This window comes from Neltuma alba, unplaced genomic scaffold, assembly GCF_004799145.2.
Source record: "Neltuma alba isolate B1F8T4 unplaced genomic scaffold, ASM479914v2 tig00011398_pilon, whole genome shotgun sequence".
Classification (NCBI taxonomy): domain Eukaryota; kingdom Viridiplantae; phylum Streptophyta; class Magnoliopsida; order Fabales; family Fabaceae; genus Neltuma; species Neltuma alba.
This window is the reverse complement of record NW_021636087.1, coordinates 365,733-384,808: the sequence shown is the minus strand read 5'-3', so window position 1 is coordinate 384,808 and position 19,076 is coordinate 365,733. Positions and strand designations below refer to the sequence as shown.

Here is a 19,076-nt window from a genome sequence, read left to right as displayed (position 1 = left end):
ATCATAAGTTAAATTATATTGAATATTGAAATCAAATAATAATTATGAAAATTTGAATAATTTTATATAATTCATGCCCATTTAATCACTTGAAATCAAAATCACCATAATAAAATGTGGATTATTAGAAACCACATTTGCCCAACTTCAATTCAATGGGCCGAAAATTTAATGCTCTGAACCAATCAATTTTACAACTCGGCTTGACTGTGGGTTACCAAACAAACCCTATCCGTTTGCTTTCATTTATTCTTTTCTTTTTTCGGTAAGAACCCATTCATTTATGTGGCAGAAAAAACAAGCCGTTCATTAATGATACAATCAGTCAATATATGATAAAAAAAACAATCGTCTCATCATTATTTATTCGGTTAATACTACTTCCGGTCCTAATTATAAGAGTCAGTTGATTAATTTGAGGAGATTAAGGAAGTAAGTTGAGTTAATTATTTGTCTTAAATAAATATATGTCTTTTTTAAAATATCCATTACTAATCAAATGTATGACTAGAACTATTATTGTTAGAATGACTGCTTTGAAAAATATATAAAAATGAGAGATAAAATAGATTGGGGTCTTATAGGACCAAAATAAAAGTCAAACAGATTCTTATATTAAAGAGCTGAGATAGTATATGATAAAAAATTTTAGATGCGATCCTAGTCTAATTAGCGCTTCTGCATCCCCCAGTGACTTTCTTTGGACACGTCGGAATTAGCCCAAGCAATTGTCTACAATACAATCCACGTCAGCTCTCGCGCGCATGCATTAGGAATACACGTGTAATTGCTTTTTCGGAGTGAACATATACCGAAAATAATTTCGTATACCTATTTTTTTAAAAAAAAATAAACAGACGCTCTTATTATCTCGCTTTAAGTTCATTAATCACCCCAAACATATACGATTAATATTTGAGATAATATCTTGATTGGAGAACTGAGCAACATATATATAGACACACACACACATATATATAATAAGTCGTAAATATTCCTTTTTTTTTTTTCCGAACTTGGTGCATTGTGTGGGAGGGACGTCCAGTTATTTAATTAGGATAATGGATTAGATGATGGCCAAATACATTATTTAAACACAATATAGAGTGGAGAATTATGGAGTTTAGATGTGGAATGGTTTGTCATCTTTCACTTTACGTGAACTAAAGGCATTCGTAGTGCTGTCTTTTTGTCCACCGGAAAGGCTGCTTCATTCTTTTAATTAGAGAGACGAATACTTATATTATCTCCCGTTATTAATATTGGAGATAATTAAAAATTAAGTTTGGTTTTAAATATAAGAAACCAATCTAATTTGTCCTTATACTTATCTTTTTCTTTTTGAACAATCCCCATTGATTATACACACTAAGAAAGCTTGTATTAAATGATAGTTTCATTACAAATAATTTAAGAAGGTGTTTTAAAAAAAAAATCGACATACATATTTTAGACAAATAACTAATTAATTACCTCTCTTAATCTATTTTAATTAATTAAATGGATCTTATATTGAGAATCAAGATAATAGCTTAGAATTTTAAATGAGATTGAATACACAACCTCCTACGTACTACTTACGATTCTTAATATAAGAGCTTTTTTGACTTTTAATTTGGTCATAAATATAAAACTCCCAATATATTCCGTCCCTCATATTTATTTATTTATTTTTTTAAATTGTATTTGTAATAATTACACATGTTAAAAGTTTCATCAAATAGTAATTTTATCTAATACATATTTTTAGTAAGGGTGTTTTAGGAAATGTGTCACCTATTTGTTACAAATAACTAATTTTTTAAATTTTTTTAATCTACTCAAATTAGTCAACTAATTCTTATACTACCTCCGGTCCTAATTTGAGGAGATTAAGGAAGTAAGTTGAGTTAGTTATTTGTAACAAATAAGTGTTGTCATTCCTAAAATATCATTGCTAATTAAGTGTGTTGGCTAGAACTATCATTATTAGAAGGACTATCTTGGAAAAAAAATGCATAAATATGAGAGACAAAATGGATTGGGGTCTTATAATTAGGACCAAACTAAAAGTCAAACAAGGTCTTATATTAAGGACCGGAGATAGTATTAAAGATATGATAGTACTACTTCCAGCCTTGATATAAGAACTAGTTGACTTTATATTAAAAAAATTAGTTAAGTTAGTTATTTATAATAATACATGTTATTTTTTAAAAATATTTTTACTAATCAAATATATTAGTTAAAACTATTATTATTATAAGGATTATTTTTAAAAAATAAATAATATAATAGATAAAATATATTAATATTTTAAATTTAAATTAAAATAAAATTAAATGAGTTATATTAATGGGGGGGGGTTAGTATAAGAAATCATCTTCTTCCTCATGAAAAAAGCCAACATTTCACAGACCTCTTGTCAGCAGTCTTATCAAATTTCAAGTCTTTTTTTTTTTTTTTCAAAGTTGAAAATAACGTTATAAAGTTGACTCTAAACCGAGCCACGTTCATAGAACGTCCAAACCGTCGTTCTAAAAACCTACTTTTGACTTTTGATACAAAAAATTTTGCAGAATAAAATATTAACTTAAAACTAGCTTTTATACAAACTAATTCGAATTATTTTATTTTAATTGATTTTATGCTGCATAAAATAAATATGTAAAATATATAAGAAAAATTGTCTCATAAAACTCAATAGAACATTAACTTAATAAGAACTTAACCCTACGTTTAGTGCAAGAAAATTGAAAAGAAGGGGTGAAAAATTTTAATGAGTTTGATTTAAAAAATTAAAAAAATAGAATTTTGAAATTATGATATAGAGAAAGTGTAAAATAAAAGAGCACGAAAATCTAACTAAAAACTTTTAATTTTAATTTTTTAATTTTTTAAATCAAACTAATAAAATTTTTCTCTCTTCTCCCCTCCTCTCTCATACCAAACAGATCATAAAAGGCATGTGATGGAACAAACTTCTGGTTATTTGTATGGTATCGTTACATGTTACGTATTCTATTTAATTTGCCACATCATATTTGTCAATTATCATTTTTGTTCTGCAAATTTGTTCATCATTCCATCAATATCCCCCCCTTTTTTTATATTATCCTATTGCAACACATAATGACTTATTTTGGCACGGAAAGTTTCTAAGTTCTACCGTATGAATACATCTCTTCCCAATAAACAATTGTTTCCCTCAGTTGTTTCTTGACGCAAGAAGAATGCGACCAAACAAATTAAACAAAACTCGCAATGATCTCTTGTCCCTGACTCTGAAAGAAAAAACCTCAAATCTAATGATTTTAAGAGCAAACGTAACCAAAATCTTACTAGATGCTCGATGACAAGTATTTACAAGCCTGCAGAAAGCTATCTAAAGATTCTAAACTACTCTCCAAGGAAAAGTTATGAATCAAAAGAAGTTGACATTAAAACAAAAACAAAAAAACAAAAAGCTTGAGCTTTTTTTTTTTCCGTTTTAAATGGCGCACACATGAAAAGAAAAAAAATAAGAGGGAGGGATAGGCTCTGGAAGTTAGATCTTGGGCCTCAGATCCTTCTGAAGTGATCAATTATCTCCCATGAACCTGTTTTAAACATAGCCATCAGCCTCGCAAATTCATCAAATGGTGAAGTTGCTACTCACATCCAATATGACGCAAGAAAGAAGAAGCAATATTGAACATGACAGTTTGCTGAGGACCAAGGAAAAGATAAGAAACAGATCACCCTATTCATCTTATGAAACAACACCAGCACTTCAATTGCGCTTGAATTTACATTTCCCTCTATATACAAGAGCCTAAAGCAAAACCAAGAAATACATGAAAATTGCAGAACTCTATACCATATAGCTAGCCAATCTAAGACTTTTATCCTATACCTATTTTCAACAGCTCAAGTGAATTATAGTTTCTTAGATAGTAGATGTAAAGAGACAACAGTTCCAATCATGCCCTGCTTGCTAAGTTTTTCCACACTTCAGAATAGAACCTCCACAAAGGTAGGCCTATTGGCATTTCAAGCTTCAGTTCTTGAAATGTTGACGAGAATTGGTGATATGGAATTCAATTATCCCACAATACTCATCAGGTTATGAACTTCAAATGAAGCCATTTTTTCATCAGCAAGATTCAGTTAAACTTGAGGCAAGCCCTATGGCGAGAAAAGCTCCCAGCTTCGTACGCAATGTAAGGAATAATTAAGTTGACTTGTCTATTACCTGAGCATGTCTCCATTACGCAATTTTGGGCCGTTTAATGCTGGAGATATGCTAAAAGTATTGTTATCATCATTGTAAAATGAAGGGTGTCCAAGAGGCATAGGCCGGTCAGGGATTTCTGGAACTTCGGCATCACCTTCCAACATCTTCAAAGCTTCAGAAATCGTTGGCCTCAAAGCAACCATCACATGAGAACATAGAATCCCCACAAGCAAAAACCTTTCCATTATGCTCTTAGGATTTGAAGTAGGACAATCACCATCTTTTAAAAGGGAAGCATCTAAAGCCTCGTCTATGTTCCCTGATTTAACCAAGGACCATGCCCAGTCTGTGATCAAGAATGCCCTTGGGGATCCTGATGAAGATAAGTCAAGAGCTTTTCTCCCACACATTATCTCCAAAACAACCACACCAAAGCTATAGACATCGCTCTTCTCAGTGAGCTGACCATATAGTGCATACTCTGGGGCTAGATATCCATGAGTTCCAGCAACTCTAGTAGTGAGATGAGACTGACCTTCCCTGCTCTGCTTGGCAAGCCCAAAATCTGCAACTCTTGCCCTCATATCTGCATCGAGTAGTATATTGGTGGCCTTGATGTCTCTGTGATAAATTGAAGGCTTAACTCCATAATGCAAGTAAGCCAACCCCTTTGCCACATCCAAATTATGCCTTTTCTCTGTGGCCAAGTCAGTGATCTCTTTTCATTTTGATTGCCCACTGATGATAGGAAGAGATGGTCTTCAAGGTTACCATTTGGCATGTAGTCATAAACAAGATATCTTTGACCTCTTTCCTCAAAATTCTCACCATCTTCTACCACACAACACCCTCTAAGTGGCACCAAATTACGGTGCTTCAGATTACTAATAATCTCAACCTCATTACAGAACTCAGCATCCCCTTGATAATCAGATTCCAAAATCCTTTTAACTGCGACCACTGATCCATCAGCCAAAGTTCCCTTGTAAACCATCCCAAATCCACCTCTTCCTATGAAGTTTTTAGATGAAAAGCCATTGGTAGCCTTCTCAAGCTCCTCAATCTTAAACCATATTGATCCCGTATTAGGCCTCATCTAGGCCTAGATCCTTGCTCTTCAGGATCAATATCAAACTGAAAACTCTCATGTTTTCTCCTCCTCCCCTCCTATCATACCATAGATACAGACCCAACAAAGCGAACATGACTAACAACCCAACCCCAGCTCCGGTTAACCCAAACACAAGAGCTTGATGGCGACCACTTTCTTCAGAATCCAACGTTGGATAAACCGACATGCCAAAAATGCACGTCACAGCACCATTACTCATCGGCCCAAACTCATTCACAATACCAGCAGCATACAAAATAGCAAAGTGAAAGCAATTTGTGGCGTGTGAAGAATTACCATCAATATTTGTGAGTTCCTGCTGAACCTGAAACCCCGCCGCCACGCACGCACCACAGAGAGTAAGGTCAGTAAGGTCCGGTTTGCATCCCCGGTTAAGTGGCGTCATTTCTCCGAGCTTCCCGATCCAATCACGAATCGTTTGGATCCCCGCGCAGACGTTAGGGCTAACCACAAATTGAAGCGGGTCGAAGCAAGCCGAGGTGAGGTCATCCGGGAGAGATAGGGAAGAGAGCTTGGATTGGAAGTCACGGAGGCAAGAATTGGAAGTACGAAGATCTGGGAGGTTGAACATGGAGGTTTCTTTAAGGTGCTGAGCAAGCCCTATGCCAATTAGGGACAGTAAAGTTTGGCAACAATGGCTTCTTCGAGTGTCGCTTACAGAACGCAGAGGATGAAAATTTTGGCACATGGAGGAGTTCCACGGGATTCTCAGCACATAGTTCAGATACATGGGGCATGTAGAATTATTAGCTGAGGGAGAAGAAGACGAAGAAGCTGCAAAGCCGAGAGTAAGAAACATGGAGAAGAAGACAAAGAGAAGCACCCCAACAATCTTCATGTCTTCTGTGTTTTTGGCACACCCTCCTGTGCTAAAGCTTCTGGTTATGCATGAGGGGTTCAGAGAAGATAAGGGGAAGACAGATGAGAAGTTGAGTGGAGTGAGGAGGACGAAATGAAGAAAGAAGAAAGAAAAGACGATCACCATGGATGGTCAAAACTCAAACTCCTTTCTTCCCTTCTCTCTCTGATTTTCTGGCTGCTGGTCGGGTTAGGTGTGATGTGGCGGTAACGACATGACGCGTGAAAGCACGCGCGTTTAGGAAGAGGCAGCGATCATAGCGAAGTAGGGCGGGAAAAAGTGAAACTTTTGTTCCTGGAAATATGCGTACAAGATGCAAGGTAAGGAAAACCGGACACCTTTTGAACCACTTGAGACAATAGGCTAAAAATGAGCAGGGCATATCAGAGTCAAATTGATAAAAATACAAAATTAACAATTAATTTAAATTCTTATCATGCTATTCAAAAAACTAAATATCAATTTAATATCTTAAATTTCTAACAAATAATTATATGCTTATATTTTCATTTCATTTTCAATTCCCTTGATAAATTGATATCATATTATCATATTATTAAAATCACTCAATATTCATTTAAGCAAAATATCAAAATTGATTTACGGTAATAAAACATTCCTATTTCCAATATTTTAGTCCCTGATTAATAATTCTTTAGCATTAAAAGAATTTTTTTAAAAAAAAAACAAACACAACCAGGTTAACCCACCAAACCTTTTGCATTTGACTAGACCAATAAGGTGACTAGTTGGCCCATTTCGAGTCTAATCTAGCTGGTCTAATCCAATATTCAATACTAAACGCGCCCAACGTCACTGCACAGATATTGGGCTTACATGTGAGTAATTGAGTTCAACTCCTCTCTAGCCCTCCGTTATGCTTAGATACAGTTAAACATGGATAATTAGATCGAGCGGAAGAGATTAGTCTATCAAAAAGTAGTAAATCAAGATTAAACATTTAGTGCCCAAAAATACATAACAATATATGTATATTAGGGTGGGTTAAAGTAACATTTAACATTCTTATATAAAATTAGGGTGTTAGATGCACTTGAAAAATAATATTAAGGTGTTGGATTTTTTTTTTGGCTAAATACAAATATTCTCATATTTTAGATAATTTTGTTTAAGGTATTATAGCACACTAAAAGTGGACATATTTTTTGATGGGAATTTGAATATTAATTCATCATGTTGTAAGTGACTATTCTATTAGACACAGTCTCATAATGCCATTGGTGGGTGCAGCTCTACCCTCATAGTTACATTAGGCCAATGAGTGTAACAACAATAAAAAAAAAACCTTATTCCATTCGCATGCAGTCTTTATACTCTATGAATAACTAAATGTTTAAATAAATTATCTTTTTTTGACACCAAATGTTGAAATTAATTATTAATAAAAAGGTTTTTCAAAATTACTTTATTGAGTGATTTTTTTAGGGAAAAAGACAGAAAAATACCCTTAAATATGTGAAAACCCAGATAAGTGCATGTGAAAAGCAAAATACCATATCAAACTTGGGGTACTGATCTGGCATTTGCAAATGTTAGCCAAAGACAGAATTGCCCCTGAGGAAAATTTGAAAAAAAAAAAGACGGAACGCGGGATAGGTTATTTGCATTGTGCCGTTGTGAAACTTCTTGTGCCCACATCTCTGCGCCACAATTGCCAGTTGCTGTGAGGGGAAGGAACATCGTGCCTATGAGGAACTGCCATCGGCCGTCGTGAGGGTGAGAGGAAGCGGCATCGCCTTCAGGGGAACATCGTAGCTGTGAGTGGAGCAGTCGCTGTCGGAGGAGCACTGTTGGTGTGAGGGGAAGATCGTCACCATTACTAGGGTCTGGTAAGTTGATTATTTATTTTATTTACATGGTTGTTGTCATTGGGCAATCAATTACATCAGAGATTACAGATTTTGGAGAGTAATAAGGTTATTAGGTTGAACTAATGGGTCAATCACGCAAAGGTAAGTTGATTTCAGATAATTTTTGAATGATTTGTTTGTTAATAAAAGAAAGATTAAGCCTCACGATACTGAATGAGGAGAGGGAACGATTTATTTTGTTAATAACTTTTGCATGATCATTTTGGCTAATCGGTGTTTGATGGTAAGAACATTTGTTAGTAGAGTTTATTACATAGGTATAGCGATTGACAACGACTGAATAGTGAATGACAACATTTTAGCATGAGTGACTACTTAAGATGATTTTTTGAATGATTTTATTGTTAATTAAAGATTAAGCCTCAGTGAACCGAATGAGGCTAGGCACCGATTTATTTTGTCAATAGTTTTTGCATAATCATTTTGGGTAATTGGTGTTTGATGGTGACAACATCTATTAGTGGAGTTTGTTACATAGGTGTAGGAATTGACAACGATTTCATAGTGAATGACAACATTTGAGTACTAGTGACTGGTGAAGATGAATTTTGGAATGTTTTTATTGCGAGTGACAATGAATGCATAGTGAATGACAACATTTGAGTACGAGTTGTAATATCCTAAATTAATTTTTAGGATTTATGTAAAAAAATAATTATAATAAAATAATAATACAAATTTTTTTTTAAAAAAGTCTAACTTTCCACCGAAATTGTTGGAAAGTTTTGGGGCGGGGCAATGGAGGTTGGGGGTTGAGTTTGAAAATCCCCCCTTCCCCAATAAATGTGCCGGGGGGGTGTTAAATACACACCCAACAATTCATTTTGCCTCCTCAGCACAAGAAAGACAGAGAGAAAGAGAGATAGAGTGCGTGAAAGAGTGCAGAGAGCTATCGACGGTCACTGTGAGGAAGAAGGCAAGCTTTGAAGATATTTTAGGTGCATAAAATTACTTCTTTTTATCAAACTTTCTTTATGAATATTTCCTGTATATTTTGAGCTTTCTATTTACATTATTACTATAGTGATTGGAGAAAATTTTGAGACTTATATCTGATATAAATATTGAGTTTTGATAAAAGATGGCTATAGAAATTTAGAAGTAAATGAGTTGTTAATTTTAATCGGTTTAGATTTGTCTATTTATTAGTTTTAGTATTTAAATCAATTTATTTAGTTGAAAATCTGTTATTTATTGGATATATCATATTTTTACCAATTAAATTTAAGTTAAATAATTTATTTCGATTGTTTGATATATTATTGAGATTTTAATCGGTTTAGTTTTATTTATTGGTGACTGGAGGTTTTAAAATAATTATTGTAGCTCAAAAGTTTATTATTTATGGAAATATATATATGGTAGTTATACCATTAAAGTTTTGATTAGATTATTTAGTTATAAATATTTGAAGTATTATTGAATTTTTTAGAGTTTGATTTTGAGGTTTAAACTTAAAATGAGATTTTTAGAATTTAGAACATAATAATTTTATATTTGGAAATTGTGGAAAATCCTTTTTATTAAGATAAATAATTTGAAGGTGGTAAATAAATAATTTGGGTTGTTAGAAATTTTAAGTTGTTTCTAAAATACTTAATAATTTTTGGGTTATGAGAGTTGTGGGAATTTAGAATAAGAATTTAATTAAATTAGAAATTTAACTAATATAGATAAGTTTAATTAATTAATTAATTAGTTTATATTAATATGTGGTTATATTAATTGTGTAGATTAATTATTGGTTGAGCAAAGGATTGACCTTGTGATAATCCTTAGTATTGCTTTGGTGAGAGGTAACCACTTTCCACTTGTTATATGTGCTAATATGTTGTTTGTGAGTATTTTCCTATTTTTGAATAATATTTGTTATTTGGAATTCGAGTAGATATATTATATCTTCTGAGCTATGAAAATTGTCTTGTGGGATTTTTGAAATTGTGATTGGGAAGTTTGGAAAAGATATATGATTTTATATCTTATGGATTATACTGATAAAAGATTTAGACATTTTTCATTGTATTGTGAATGATTGGTTGTTATTTGGATTTTGGATTGAGCACTATCCTACCACATGGTGAGGCCGCCATTGATGCACATTGGTTGGCTTCTTCCTTCGTCCCTAGAGTAAGGGATAGACCTTTGTGGCTTTTTATTCGTCCCCCAAAGTGTGGGATAGGCCTATAATAAGGAATGGACCTTTGTGACTACTTATTCGTCCCCCAAAGTGTGAGATAGGCCTATATGTCGGATTGATCCCTTATAGTAAGGGATAGACTTATGTGGCTTATGTGTTAGCCCCCGTAATGAGAGTTTGGATGATTGAGATTATTTGAATATACATATTTGTGTTTTCATTAATATATATATTGAGATTTAATAATTATCCCACTTGACACCTAACGAGCACATGTTAGTATGTATGATGAGTTAGTTGGTTACTGAGGCATTTGTCTCACCCCGTGGTTTTTACTATCTTCAGGTGATAGTTCAGGTGGTGGCCCATCAAGGAAGGCTCCGGAAGCATAGTGTGATGTTATAGCTTGTATAGCCTCCCTGCTTTTGTTTTATGTGTTGACTTGTTATATATTGCCACATAGGACCTATATACTCTAATCCCGTAAATTAATACTTTTAATTACTACTATCTGATATGGGGGTCGTTTGAAGGCTAGAGATATTTAAGACTTTGCATATTACACTCTTTTGATGGTGTTGACTTTTGACTAATGGGCTCCATGACTTATATTAAAATGTTTTATCAGTTCATGTGTTTGAAAGTATAAGTTTGGTTTGGGCTAACGGTTGAATGATATTTCTGGATTTTGAAAGTCTAAGGCCCAAGTTAACGATTGATGTGGCTCGTAATATAAGTTTATTTCTTTTAACCATGATAGCGATTTTAAAATTTTAAGGTTTCTTCTTTTCTATTATGGTTAATCATTCAAATAAATTGTTGAATTTAATCTAAAATGGTTTTGAGAGAACGGTTGTCACACGAGTGACTGCTGAAGATGATTTTTTGAATGTTGTTACTGCGATTGACAACAAATTCATAGTGAATGACAACATTTGAGTAGTAGTGACTCCTGATGATGAATTTTTGAATGTTTTTATTACGAGTGACAACGAATGTATAGTGAGTGACAACATTTGACTAGTAGTGACTGCTTAAGATGAAATTTTGAATGGTTTATTGCGAGTGACAACGAATGCATAGTGAATGACAACATTTGAGTACAAGTGACTGTTTTGATTTTTTGAATGATTTTATTGTTAATTAAAATTAAGCCTCACTGTACTGAATGAGGTGAGGAAACGTTATATTTTGGTGATTACTTTTTCCATAATCATTTTTGGCTAATTTGTGTGTGAGGGTGACAACATCTGTAAGTGGAAGTTATTACAGAGGTGTAGCAATTGACAACTATTGCATAGTGAATGACAGCATTTGAGTACTAGTGATTGTTGAAGATGATATTTTGAATGTTTATATTGCGATTGACAACGAATGTATAGTGAATGACAACAGTTGAGCATCAGTGACTGTTTATATGTAGAAGAGCGAAGATGGTCTTGGAAGGAGATTCATCGAAATCAGTACAGAATGGATTCATGTTGTTTAGGAAGGAGTTTTATGAGAAATTAGGGGTAAAGAGGTCAAAGCGTTTTAAGGAACAGAATAAGGAAGTGTCAAAGGCATGGAAAGAGTTGTGTGAGGAGGAAAAAAAGAGGTACAATGACAAGGCTAGGGAATCAAGGCTTGAGAGAAAGAAAACAAGGAAGAACAAAATTCTATTCCAAACCCGGTGCTCTCTGTCCCAATTCAGGTCATTGGCGGACTTTGTAAATGATAATGCAAGTTTGAGGGAGAGAGTAGAGAAGATAGGGTTCTCAAAGTTGCTGCATGTAGCATGTGAGAGACTCCCATGTGACCTACTAGTGGTTTTTCTTCGTTCATATGATCTAGCAACACATGAATTCAGAATTAGGGGTATTTCAAAGGAATTCAAGCAAGAAGATGTTAAAATATTTCTTGGTTTACCTAACACTGAGGAAGTAGTAAAGGCCAAAGTAGATGAAAATAATCCAACATATTAACAATTGAAGAGGGAGTACTATAAAGTGTCATTTACCAAGATATTAAATGACATTAAATCTGGACAGCATGATGATAAATTTGAGTTTTTGTTTATGTTGTACACCCTTGGAACCTTTCTATGTCCAAATTCAAGGGATAAAGTAAGTGACCGGTTACTGAAGTTGATAGCTTGCACCATGAATGAGTTTGAGCATTATGATTGGGCTACATATATTATGAAGGACTTGGCGAAAGAGTTGAAGGCTTATGTTAAAGCATTCAGAAGTGGTGGGAGCTCTAATGTGAACGGCTGTGTGTACTTGCTGTTGGTATGTAATGTAATGTAATTTGTCAATGTTTGATTTAATTGATATTTGTATAATTTTATTTATTTCATGTTGCAGATATATTTTTGCGAGCACTTCAGGCTGAAAAAAATGATGTGCATGATGCTGCAAATGCTATTGAGTACTGGAATGAGGTGAGAGTTAAAGAAGTTGTTAAGATAGAGAGGGAGAGCAACATAGGGTTGTTGTTTGGAGGGACACAAAGAGATGTGAAAGTGGGGCAAGAGGACAAAGTAGGAGTTCCTTATCTAGACCCGGTATGTGTTACTTTGTGTAGTGTTTTTAGTTGTTTAGTATGTGGATTATGTTGAATTTGATGGTATTTGTTGCAGGAGTTGAACAATCTATATGGACGATTGGTGACTATTATTGATGAGAGCAATAAAAGACTACTCAATGTAATTGCGGAAGAGTTGCTGAAGGTTCAGCTGACAAAAGAGACACATAAAAAAGGCGTCCAAGAGGGAAGTAAGGAGCCAATTGAGGTGGAAGAAGAAGGAGTTGGAAGAGATGATGACAGTTTTCACATTGATGAAGATTTTGAGGACAATGTGGGTGGGAATAATGATGAGTCTCCCATAGAAGGAGGAGAAGAGGGTAAATCTGTACAAACAGAAGAAGGAGGAGAAGAGGAAGACAATGATAAATGTAGCAGTGAAGAAGATGGAGTAGAAGAAGTTGATGATGATAAATCTGCCAGTGAAGAAGAAGGAAGAGGAGAAGGTGACAAGGATAAATCTACCAGTGAAGAAGAAGGAGAAGGAGAAGGTGATGATGATGAGGCTACCAATGAAGGACAAGCAATCTGTGATGTGAGTGGGGAAGGAGTGGAGGAGGGACAACAACTCTGAAGATCAAAGAGGGTGATTAAACCAACGGTTAGATCTCCATAGATCTGGATGAAGGAAATGCATAAGAGAAAGAGGACTTTGGAGGACAAGGACAAATTTTTTAAAATCATATCCAGGATGCCTTCACGGGATCAGGATGACCAGTAAGTTATTATAAAATGACAACTTTTCATTATGTTTTCACCCGTCACTTATATGAGTTGACAACAAAATCATATCCAGGACTGAATTATTTTTTGTTCCTTTTTCAGGCCAATAGTTGATATGCATGATGAAGTACTCACTTAGGAAGAACTACTTTCACTGGGTGGAATCCAAGAAATAAACATGCAGCTGATGTCGCTTGTATGTAAGACCTTGATGGCGGATATGAAAGAGGAAGGAAATGTGAAAAGACACTTGTTTGATGCCTACTTCATGGTTAGATGAATAACTTATTTCATTGCCTTATCGATATTTGCTTGTTTTTAACACAAGCTTAAATTATAACTGAAAATGGTGTCACGTCTTGTTAGTTGGAGGGCTTCTGAGCACAAGAAGCAAATATTACCTAAGCATGTTGGGTACAACATAGGAGATTGTGATCTGATTTTTGGGCCTGCTCTTGTGGCTGACCACTGGTTCTGTTATGTCCTCCAGTCGAAGACATTTAATTTTTATGTGCTTGATTCGATGAAGGTCGATGGTGTTAAGCAGAAGAAAGGCAAGAAAAAGGGATTTCTGGAGGATCCTAAAGGAGCTACTCACAATGCATGCGAAAGAACTGAATAAGAGAACCTTAATAATGGTGTTATTATTATATTAATTTGTTACTTGTATAAATTTGTTACTTACTATGGTCATGTGTTTATGTTTAGAGGGATCGCTTTTATGATATAATTGAATTGGTCAAACCAGAGCTCATTGGGAAGAAGCCAAAGGTAGATATAATTATGCCTCATATTCCACAACAAACCAACTTGTGAGTGCCATTGACTCTGACCAATCATTATTGAACATAAATTATTTTTAGTTGACTAACAATTTATGAATGACTTTTTTTGCCCAGGAAAGACTGCGGTGTACATGTTTTGATATGGTTAAGCAAATGGTCCCCGGATGTGGCTTTGGATTACATAGATGAACAAGTCACTATATTTATACTTGAGCTGTTATGGTGGTTGGTTAACCATGAGGGAAACGTTAAGAGGGCTGAAGCTTTGAAGCTACTTCAAGAAGAAAAGAAGACTACAAAGCGGTAGCATTTATCCAAGTAGTATACATGGTTGTTTGTGGTTGGTGTTAGGCTTTATATTACAAATGAACCGCTTGTTTTGTACAGAAACAAACCGTTTGCCAAATGGTGATCTTATGTCTGGTGTGTGCGTGTACTTTGGAAACACCACTTATATTGTAAGAAATTCAAGTTCTGATAATGTATGAACCACGTTGACAACTATTATAAATGGTTTAATACCATTTCCGTATTTATTGACACCATGCTATTAGGTAAGTTCATTACATGTTCTAGTTACTTTGAAATGTAAACTCTTGATAGGGACGTTGACATCACTTTCATTAAGAAGGACAATTCCTTTATATATGTTGACTACACGTGAACTAGTAATTTGTATTTCAGCCAATCAAAAAAGAAACCTGGGGTAAAGACTTGCATAAAAATAGGAGTTGCGTGTTTACAACACTCACGAAGATAATGATAACACTTTCATATATAATGACAACACAGAAACTGGAAAGTTTGCTTCCGGGGATACCCTATGTAGGAAAAGGAAGTAATCAGATGTCCTCCTTATTTTGCACGTTGACAACATTTTCATATATAATGACAACACCATCATAAAATTAAACAGCACTTGCATATGAAGTGATGATACCATCATTTAAGTTAACACCGAAAGTGAAAGTTTGAATGGGGAGAGCAATGGAGAAACCTGGGTAGCATAAGTGACAACAATTTTAAATATAGTGACAACACTATCATAGCAGTTAACGACACGTAAAGCTACAAGTCGCATTCAGGGGCAACAGATAGGGAAGTCGAGCAAATCAGATGTTTCTCATAGTTATACAAGATGACAACACTTCTATATATAATGACAACATGATCAAATTAATTAATAACATGGAAAATGGATGTTGCAGTTAGGGGAAACTGATCCGGACACAAGGATGTTATTCTCGCAGCATGCACGTGCACAACACTTTAAACCATAATGACAATGTCATCATATGAATTGACAACACAAACACTGGAACTTCCGTTCAGGGGAATGAAGGGAACTAGCCACTGATCAGGGAATCAAGCAACATTGGAAGCATGTTGACAACACAATTATATGGAATCACAACACATTTGTATATGATGACTAAATCTAAGCTGCAAAGTTGAGTTCTAGAGAACCAGTCACTAATATTAGACGTAACTAAGTTCAGTGAAAATGGCATAAAGGTCAAGTTAATAAAACATCTTCATTCATTATAGGGCAATAATGTGAAGGAGTTCAGAAGATTGGTTCCACAATATCATTCACTATTTAACATTGACATTGACAACAAAATGATAGCTATTAACAACGTTACTCTAACCATTGACAACAAACCAGATTTCTACTGACAGTAATAGCATTTTCTGTATTAAATGACAAGTCAACATTAAGGTCATACTTGCACTTAATGTTTGCTTGTCACCTAAAAAGCTTGCAACCCATGCATGCAGTACATATTACTTACACCCTCTGCATGCTGTGCATCATTTACATTAAACCCTTTGCCCAAAAAATTACAAAGGGGTCAAAATAACTAAAAATGTCGCCTGTTCTAACATTTACAGCCACTTTCATGCTGGGTTTGGGTTTTTGCAGGTCCTCCGTGTATAACCAGCTTCACCACAATTTGCACAGTGGCATATCTTCTTGTTCTAGAATTGTGATTCGCGTCTGTTAGCTCTTGGCCTTCCAGCAGGTCGACTAGTCTGAGGTGGGAACAGAAAAATTTGCTCTGAAATATTTTCCATCAAAATGGTATTTGGGTCAGGCCTGTCAATGGGGACCACTGGTATCATGCAGCGGGAGTAAATCTTTTCTTGGGATGTGATCTTGTAGTAATTTTCAACAAAGTCATAGACATTTCCATGCATGGACTTTATGGCTATACAAGCATGTGGACAAGGGATCCTCGACATTTGCCAAGCTGCACAACTACATGTGTATGCACCGAGATCAACACGCAAGGCTCCATGGGATGTGTGGACAACAACCCTGCCCCCACCATACGGTTCAGGCAACATATGTTCAGCAAGGGCAACATTTTTCTTTACGTGTTCATCAATATTTGGTCCTATTCCATTTCTCCATCTACCCATTGTCACACTAGCTGCATACATTTTTTTGGCTACCTTCTCACGGTGCTTATGGATAAACTGTGTAACGTTGTGCCTCCTTTCCTTTATCAACCAAGTATTAAATGATTCGGCAAGGTTTGTAGTTATATTGTCCCACGGTCGATATGGAAACTTACTCAATGCCCATTTTTCCACATCTCCATGAGTATTGAGCCACTGGAATAACTGTGGAGAGAAACAATGCATGTGGTCCATTGCCTTATCGAACTCACCATTAAGCCTTGCATATGCGATATTATCAAGCAATTGCAACCCATCTTCCTTCATGGACTTACTTGTCTTTCTCTTGCCTCTGTTTGCTTTAACTAGTTCTGCACTGAAGTTCTCCTTCACATGCCTATAGCAATATGCATGCCTCTCACTTCCAAATATTGCTCAGACAGCTGCTATGATTGAATTGTGACAGTCTGAAACTATTATTAACTGTCTAGAGCCAATGATATTTTTAATCATATACAGAAACCATGACCAATCCTCATATGTTTCCCTCTTTACAATGGCAATTGCAAATGGTAACAATTCATTGTCCGCATCATAAGCCGATGCTGACAGCAATGTTCCATTATATGGTCCACTTAGGTGAGTTCCATCCATATACGATATGTGCCTACCACCAGTTAAGAAACCCTCTATACAACACCCATAAGCTATGAAAACTCGCTCAAATATGTTATTCCCAGTAGCAACCCATTCAGCAGTAGTTTTTTCATCACTTTCCTTTAGTCTTTGACAAATCCAAGGTATTAGCATGTAAGATTGCTCAGGTCTGTCTTGTATTTCCTCCATTGCTTTTTCCTTAGCTTTATATGCTTGCTTGTATGTTAGATTCACCCCATAGTCTCTTTTCAACATTGTCATTATTTCAGTAGGCCGTTTGTCTATGTGATTCTTTACCTCATCAATTATAATTGCTGATGTCAAACTAGCTCTTCCACCATGGCTGACTTGGAGATTGTCTTGCGCACTATGCACATGTTCATTTACAAATGTCGTCACGCATAGGAAAGGAGTCTTCTTCCCCACTGCATTTGCACATATCTTCCATGGGCAACCTTCAACCTTGCATCTCACCAACATCTTGTCCTTACTATTCTTCACATACTTGAACTCAAAATCATGTGCTATTCTATATTTGTGCACTGACTTTTTAAACTCTTTTGTATGGGCAAAATTTTGCAGCTGTCCTAAAATCAATTCCCTCCATTTTGAACAATTCATCTCAAGATATGGTGTTGGTGCATACTGTACTCCACATGTTATATTGCTAGAACAGCCTCTAACTTCATACATTAAGGCCGCACCCATATCTTCATACCCCACTGGTTCATATTCAGTTTCCATACTGCTGAATGAGCCAGACCTTTCTTGTGACAGGCCCAACAATCTGTCAACTTTGCATGCACAGTGACAATTTCAGTAACGAAATTAACAACAATAATATAACAAATGACAACTTCTATAGCCTATTAAATATCACTTACATTTCCAGATCTTCTATTATATCAGCACCACTTTCTTTCTCTTTACATGCTACGTATAGATGGCCATGCCTCTCATTATACTGAAAAAAGTTCCCAATCTCACCATCATCAACTAAATCTACCAATGTCTTCTCATCAAAACTTACTCTATATTTCATCTCACAATTATTACTATCAATTCCAAACCATAATGATATCTTCCCCCTTAAATCTTCAACTGTAATGGCTTCTTTTATGCTCCTTAACCTCACATTACCCCCTTTATATTGAACTCCACCTTCCTCGTCAACTACAAATGTCCCTCCAACATGAAAATAACACAAAAGTTCCTTCAAAGAGGTTGGGCCACCCAAGCTAATGCCTTCTACCATGCTCGAATATGCAAAAACACAATAAACAGTATACATTATTCACTTTCATCGCTGTCTATAACAGAACCCCACTTCCTCCCTTACCAACAACACATTAGTTTTTCACAACTTTGCCTTATATGTTAACTACATACTTCATCGACTTCTCACTATTCATGCTCATGCTTGCCACCCACGCTAATGCTTTCGGCCATACTCAAACAGTAAACAATCAAACCCTATATCGAACACCAACGAAGTAATTTGCTTAACACTTTCTACCAATGCAGACCCACAAAATAAAAGACCAAAACCTGTGAATGAAGTTCTTTGCAACACCAAAAATAATAACCCAACACCTTCACCTCTTAACCCACCTAAAACCCACTCACCCACATACACAGCCCGCCGAAATAACAACCATCAGGAGAGGAGGAAGAAGAAGCTGAACTTCAGACAGTATTAATGACTTTAAAATTAAACTTATC

General features: G+C 35.2%; 1 protein-coding gene and 1 pseudogene across 1 annotated transcript; both read right to left on the bottom strand.

The window, feature by feature from the left end:
- Positions 1-3,643: 3,643 nt before the first annotated feature.
- LOC114712846 (probable receptor-like protein kinase At1g11050) lies at positions 3,644-6,335 on the bottom strand (annotated as a pseudogene).
- Positions 6,336-16,274: 9,939 nt separating this feature from the next.
- LOC114712889 (uncharacterized) lies at positions 16,275-18,609 on the bottom strand. Its single transcript, XM_028897449.1, has 3 exons — positions 18,239-18,609; positions 17,215-18,141; positions 16,275-17,094 (listed from the first exon to the last, which is right to left on the bottom strand). The coding sequence occupies exons 1-3, from the start codon at positions 18,607-18,609 to the stop codon at positions 16,275-16,277; spliced, it is 2,118 nt and encodes a 705-aa protein (XP_028753282.1).
- Positions 18,610-19,076: the final 467 nt, after the last annotated feature.

Coding starts and splice junctions, on each gene's coding strand:
- LOC114712889 (XM_028897449.1), bottom strand. CDS start 18,609: ATGGTAGAAGGCATTAGCTTGGGTGGCCCAACCTCTTTGAAGGAACTT. Junction 18,142..18,238: donor ATAATAGAAGATCTGGAAAT/GTAAGTGATATT, acceptor CAAAGTTGACAG/ATTGTTGGGCCTGTCACAAG. Junction 17,095..17,214: donor GAGGATTGGTCATGGTTTCT/GTATATGATTAA, acceptor ATATTGCTATAG/GCATGTGAAGGAGAACTTCA.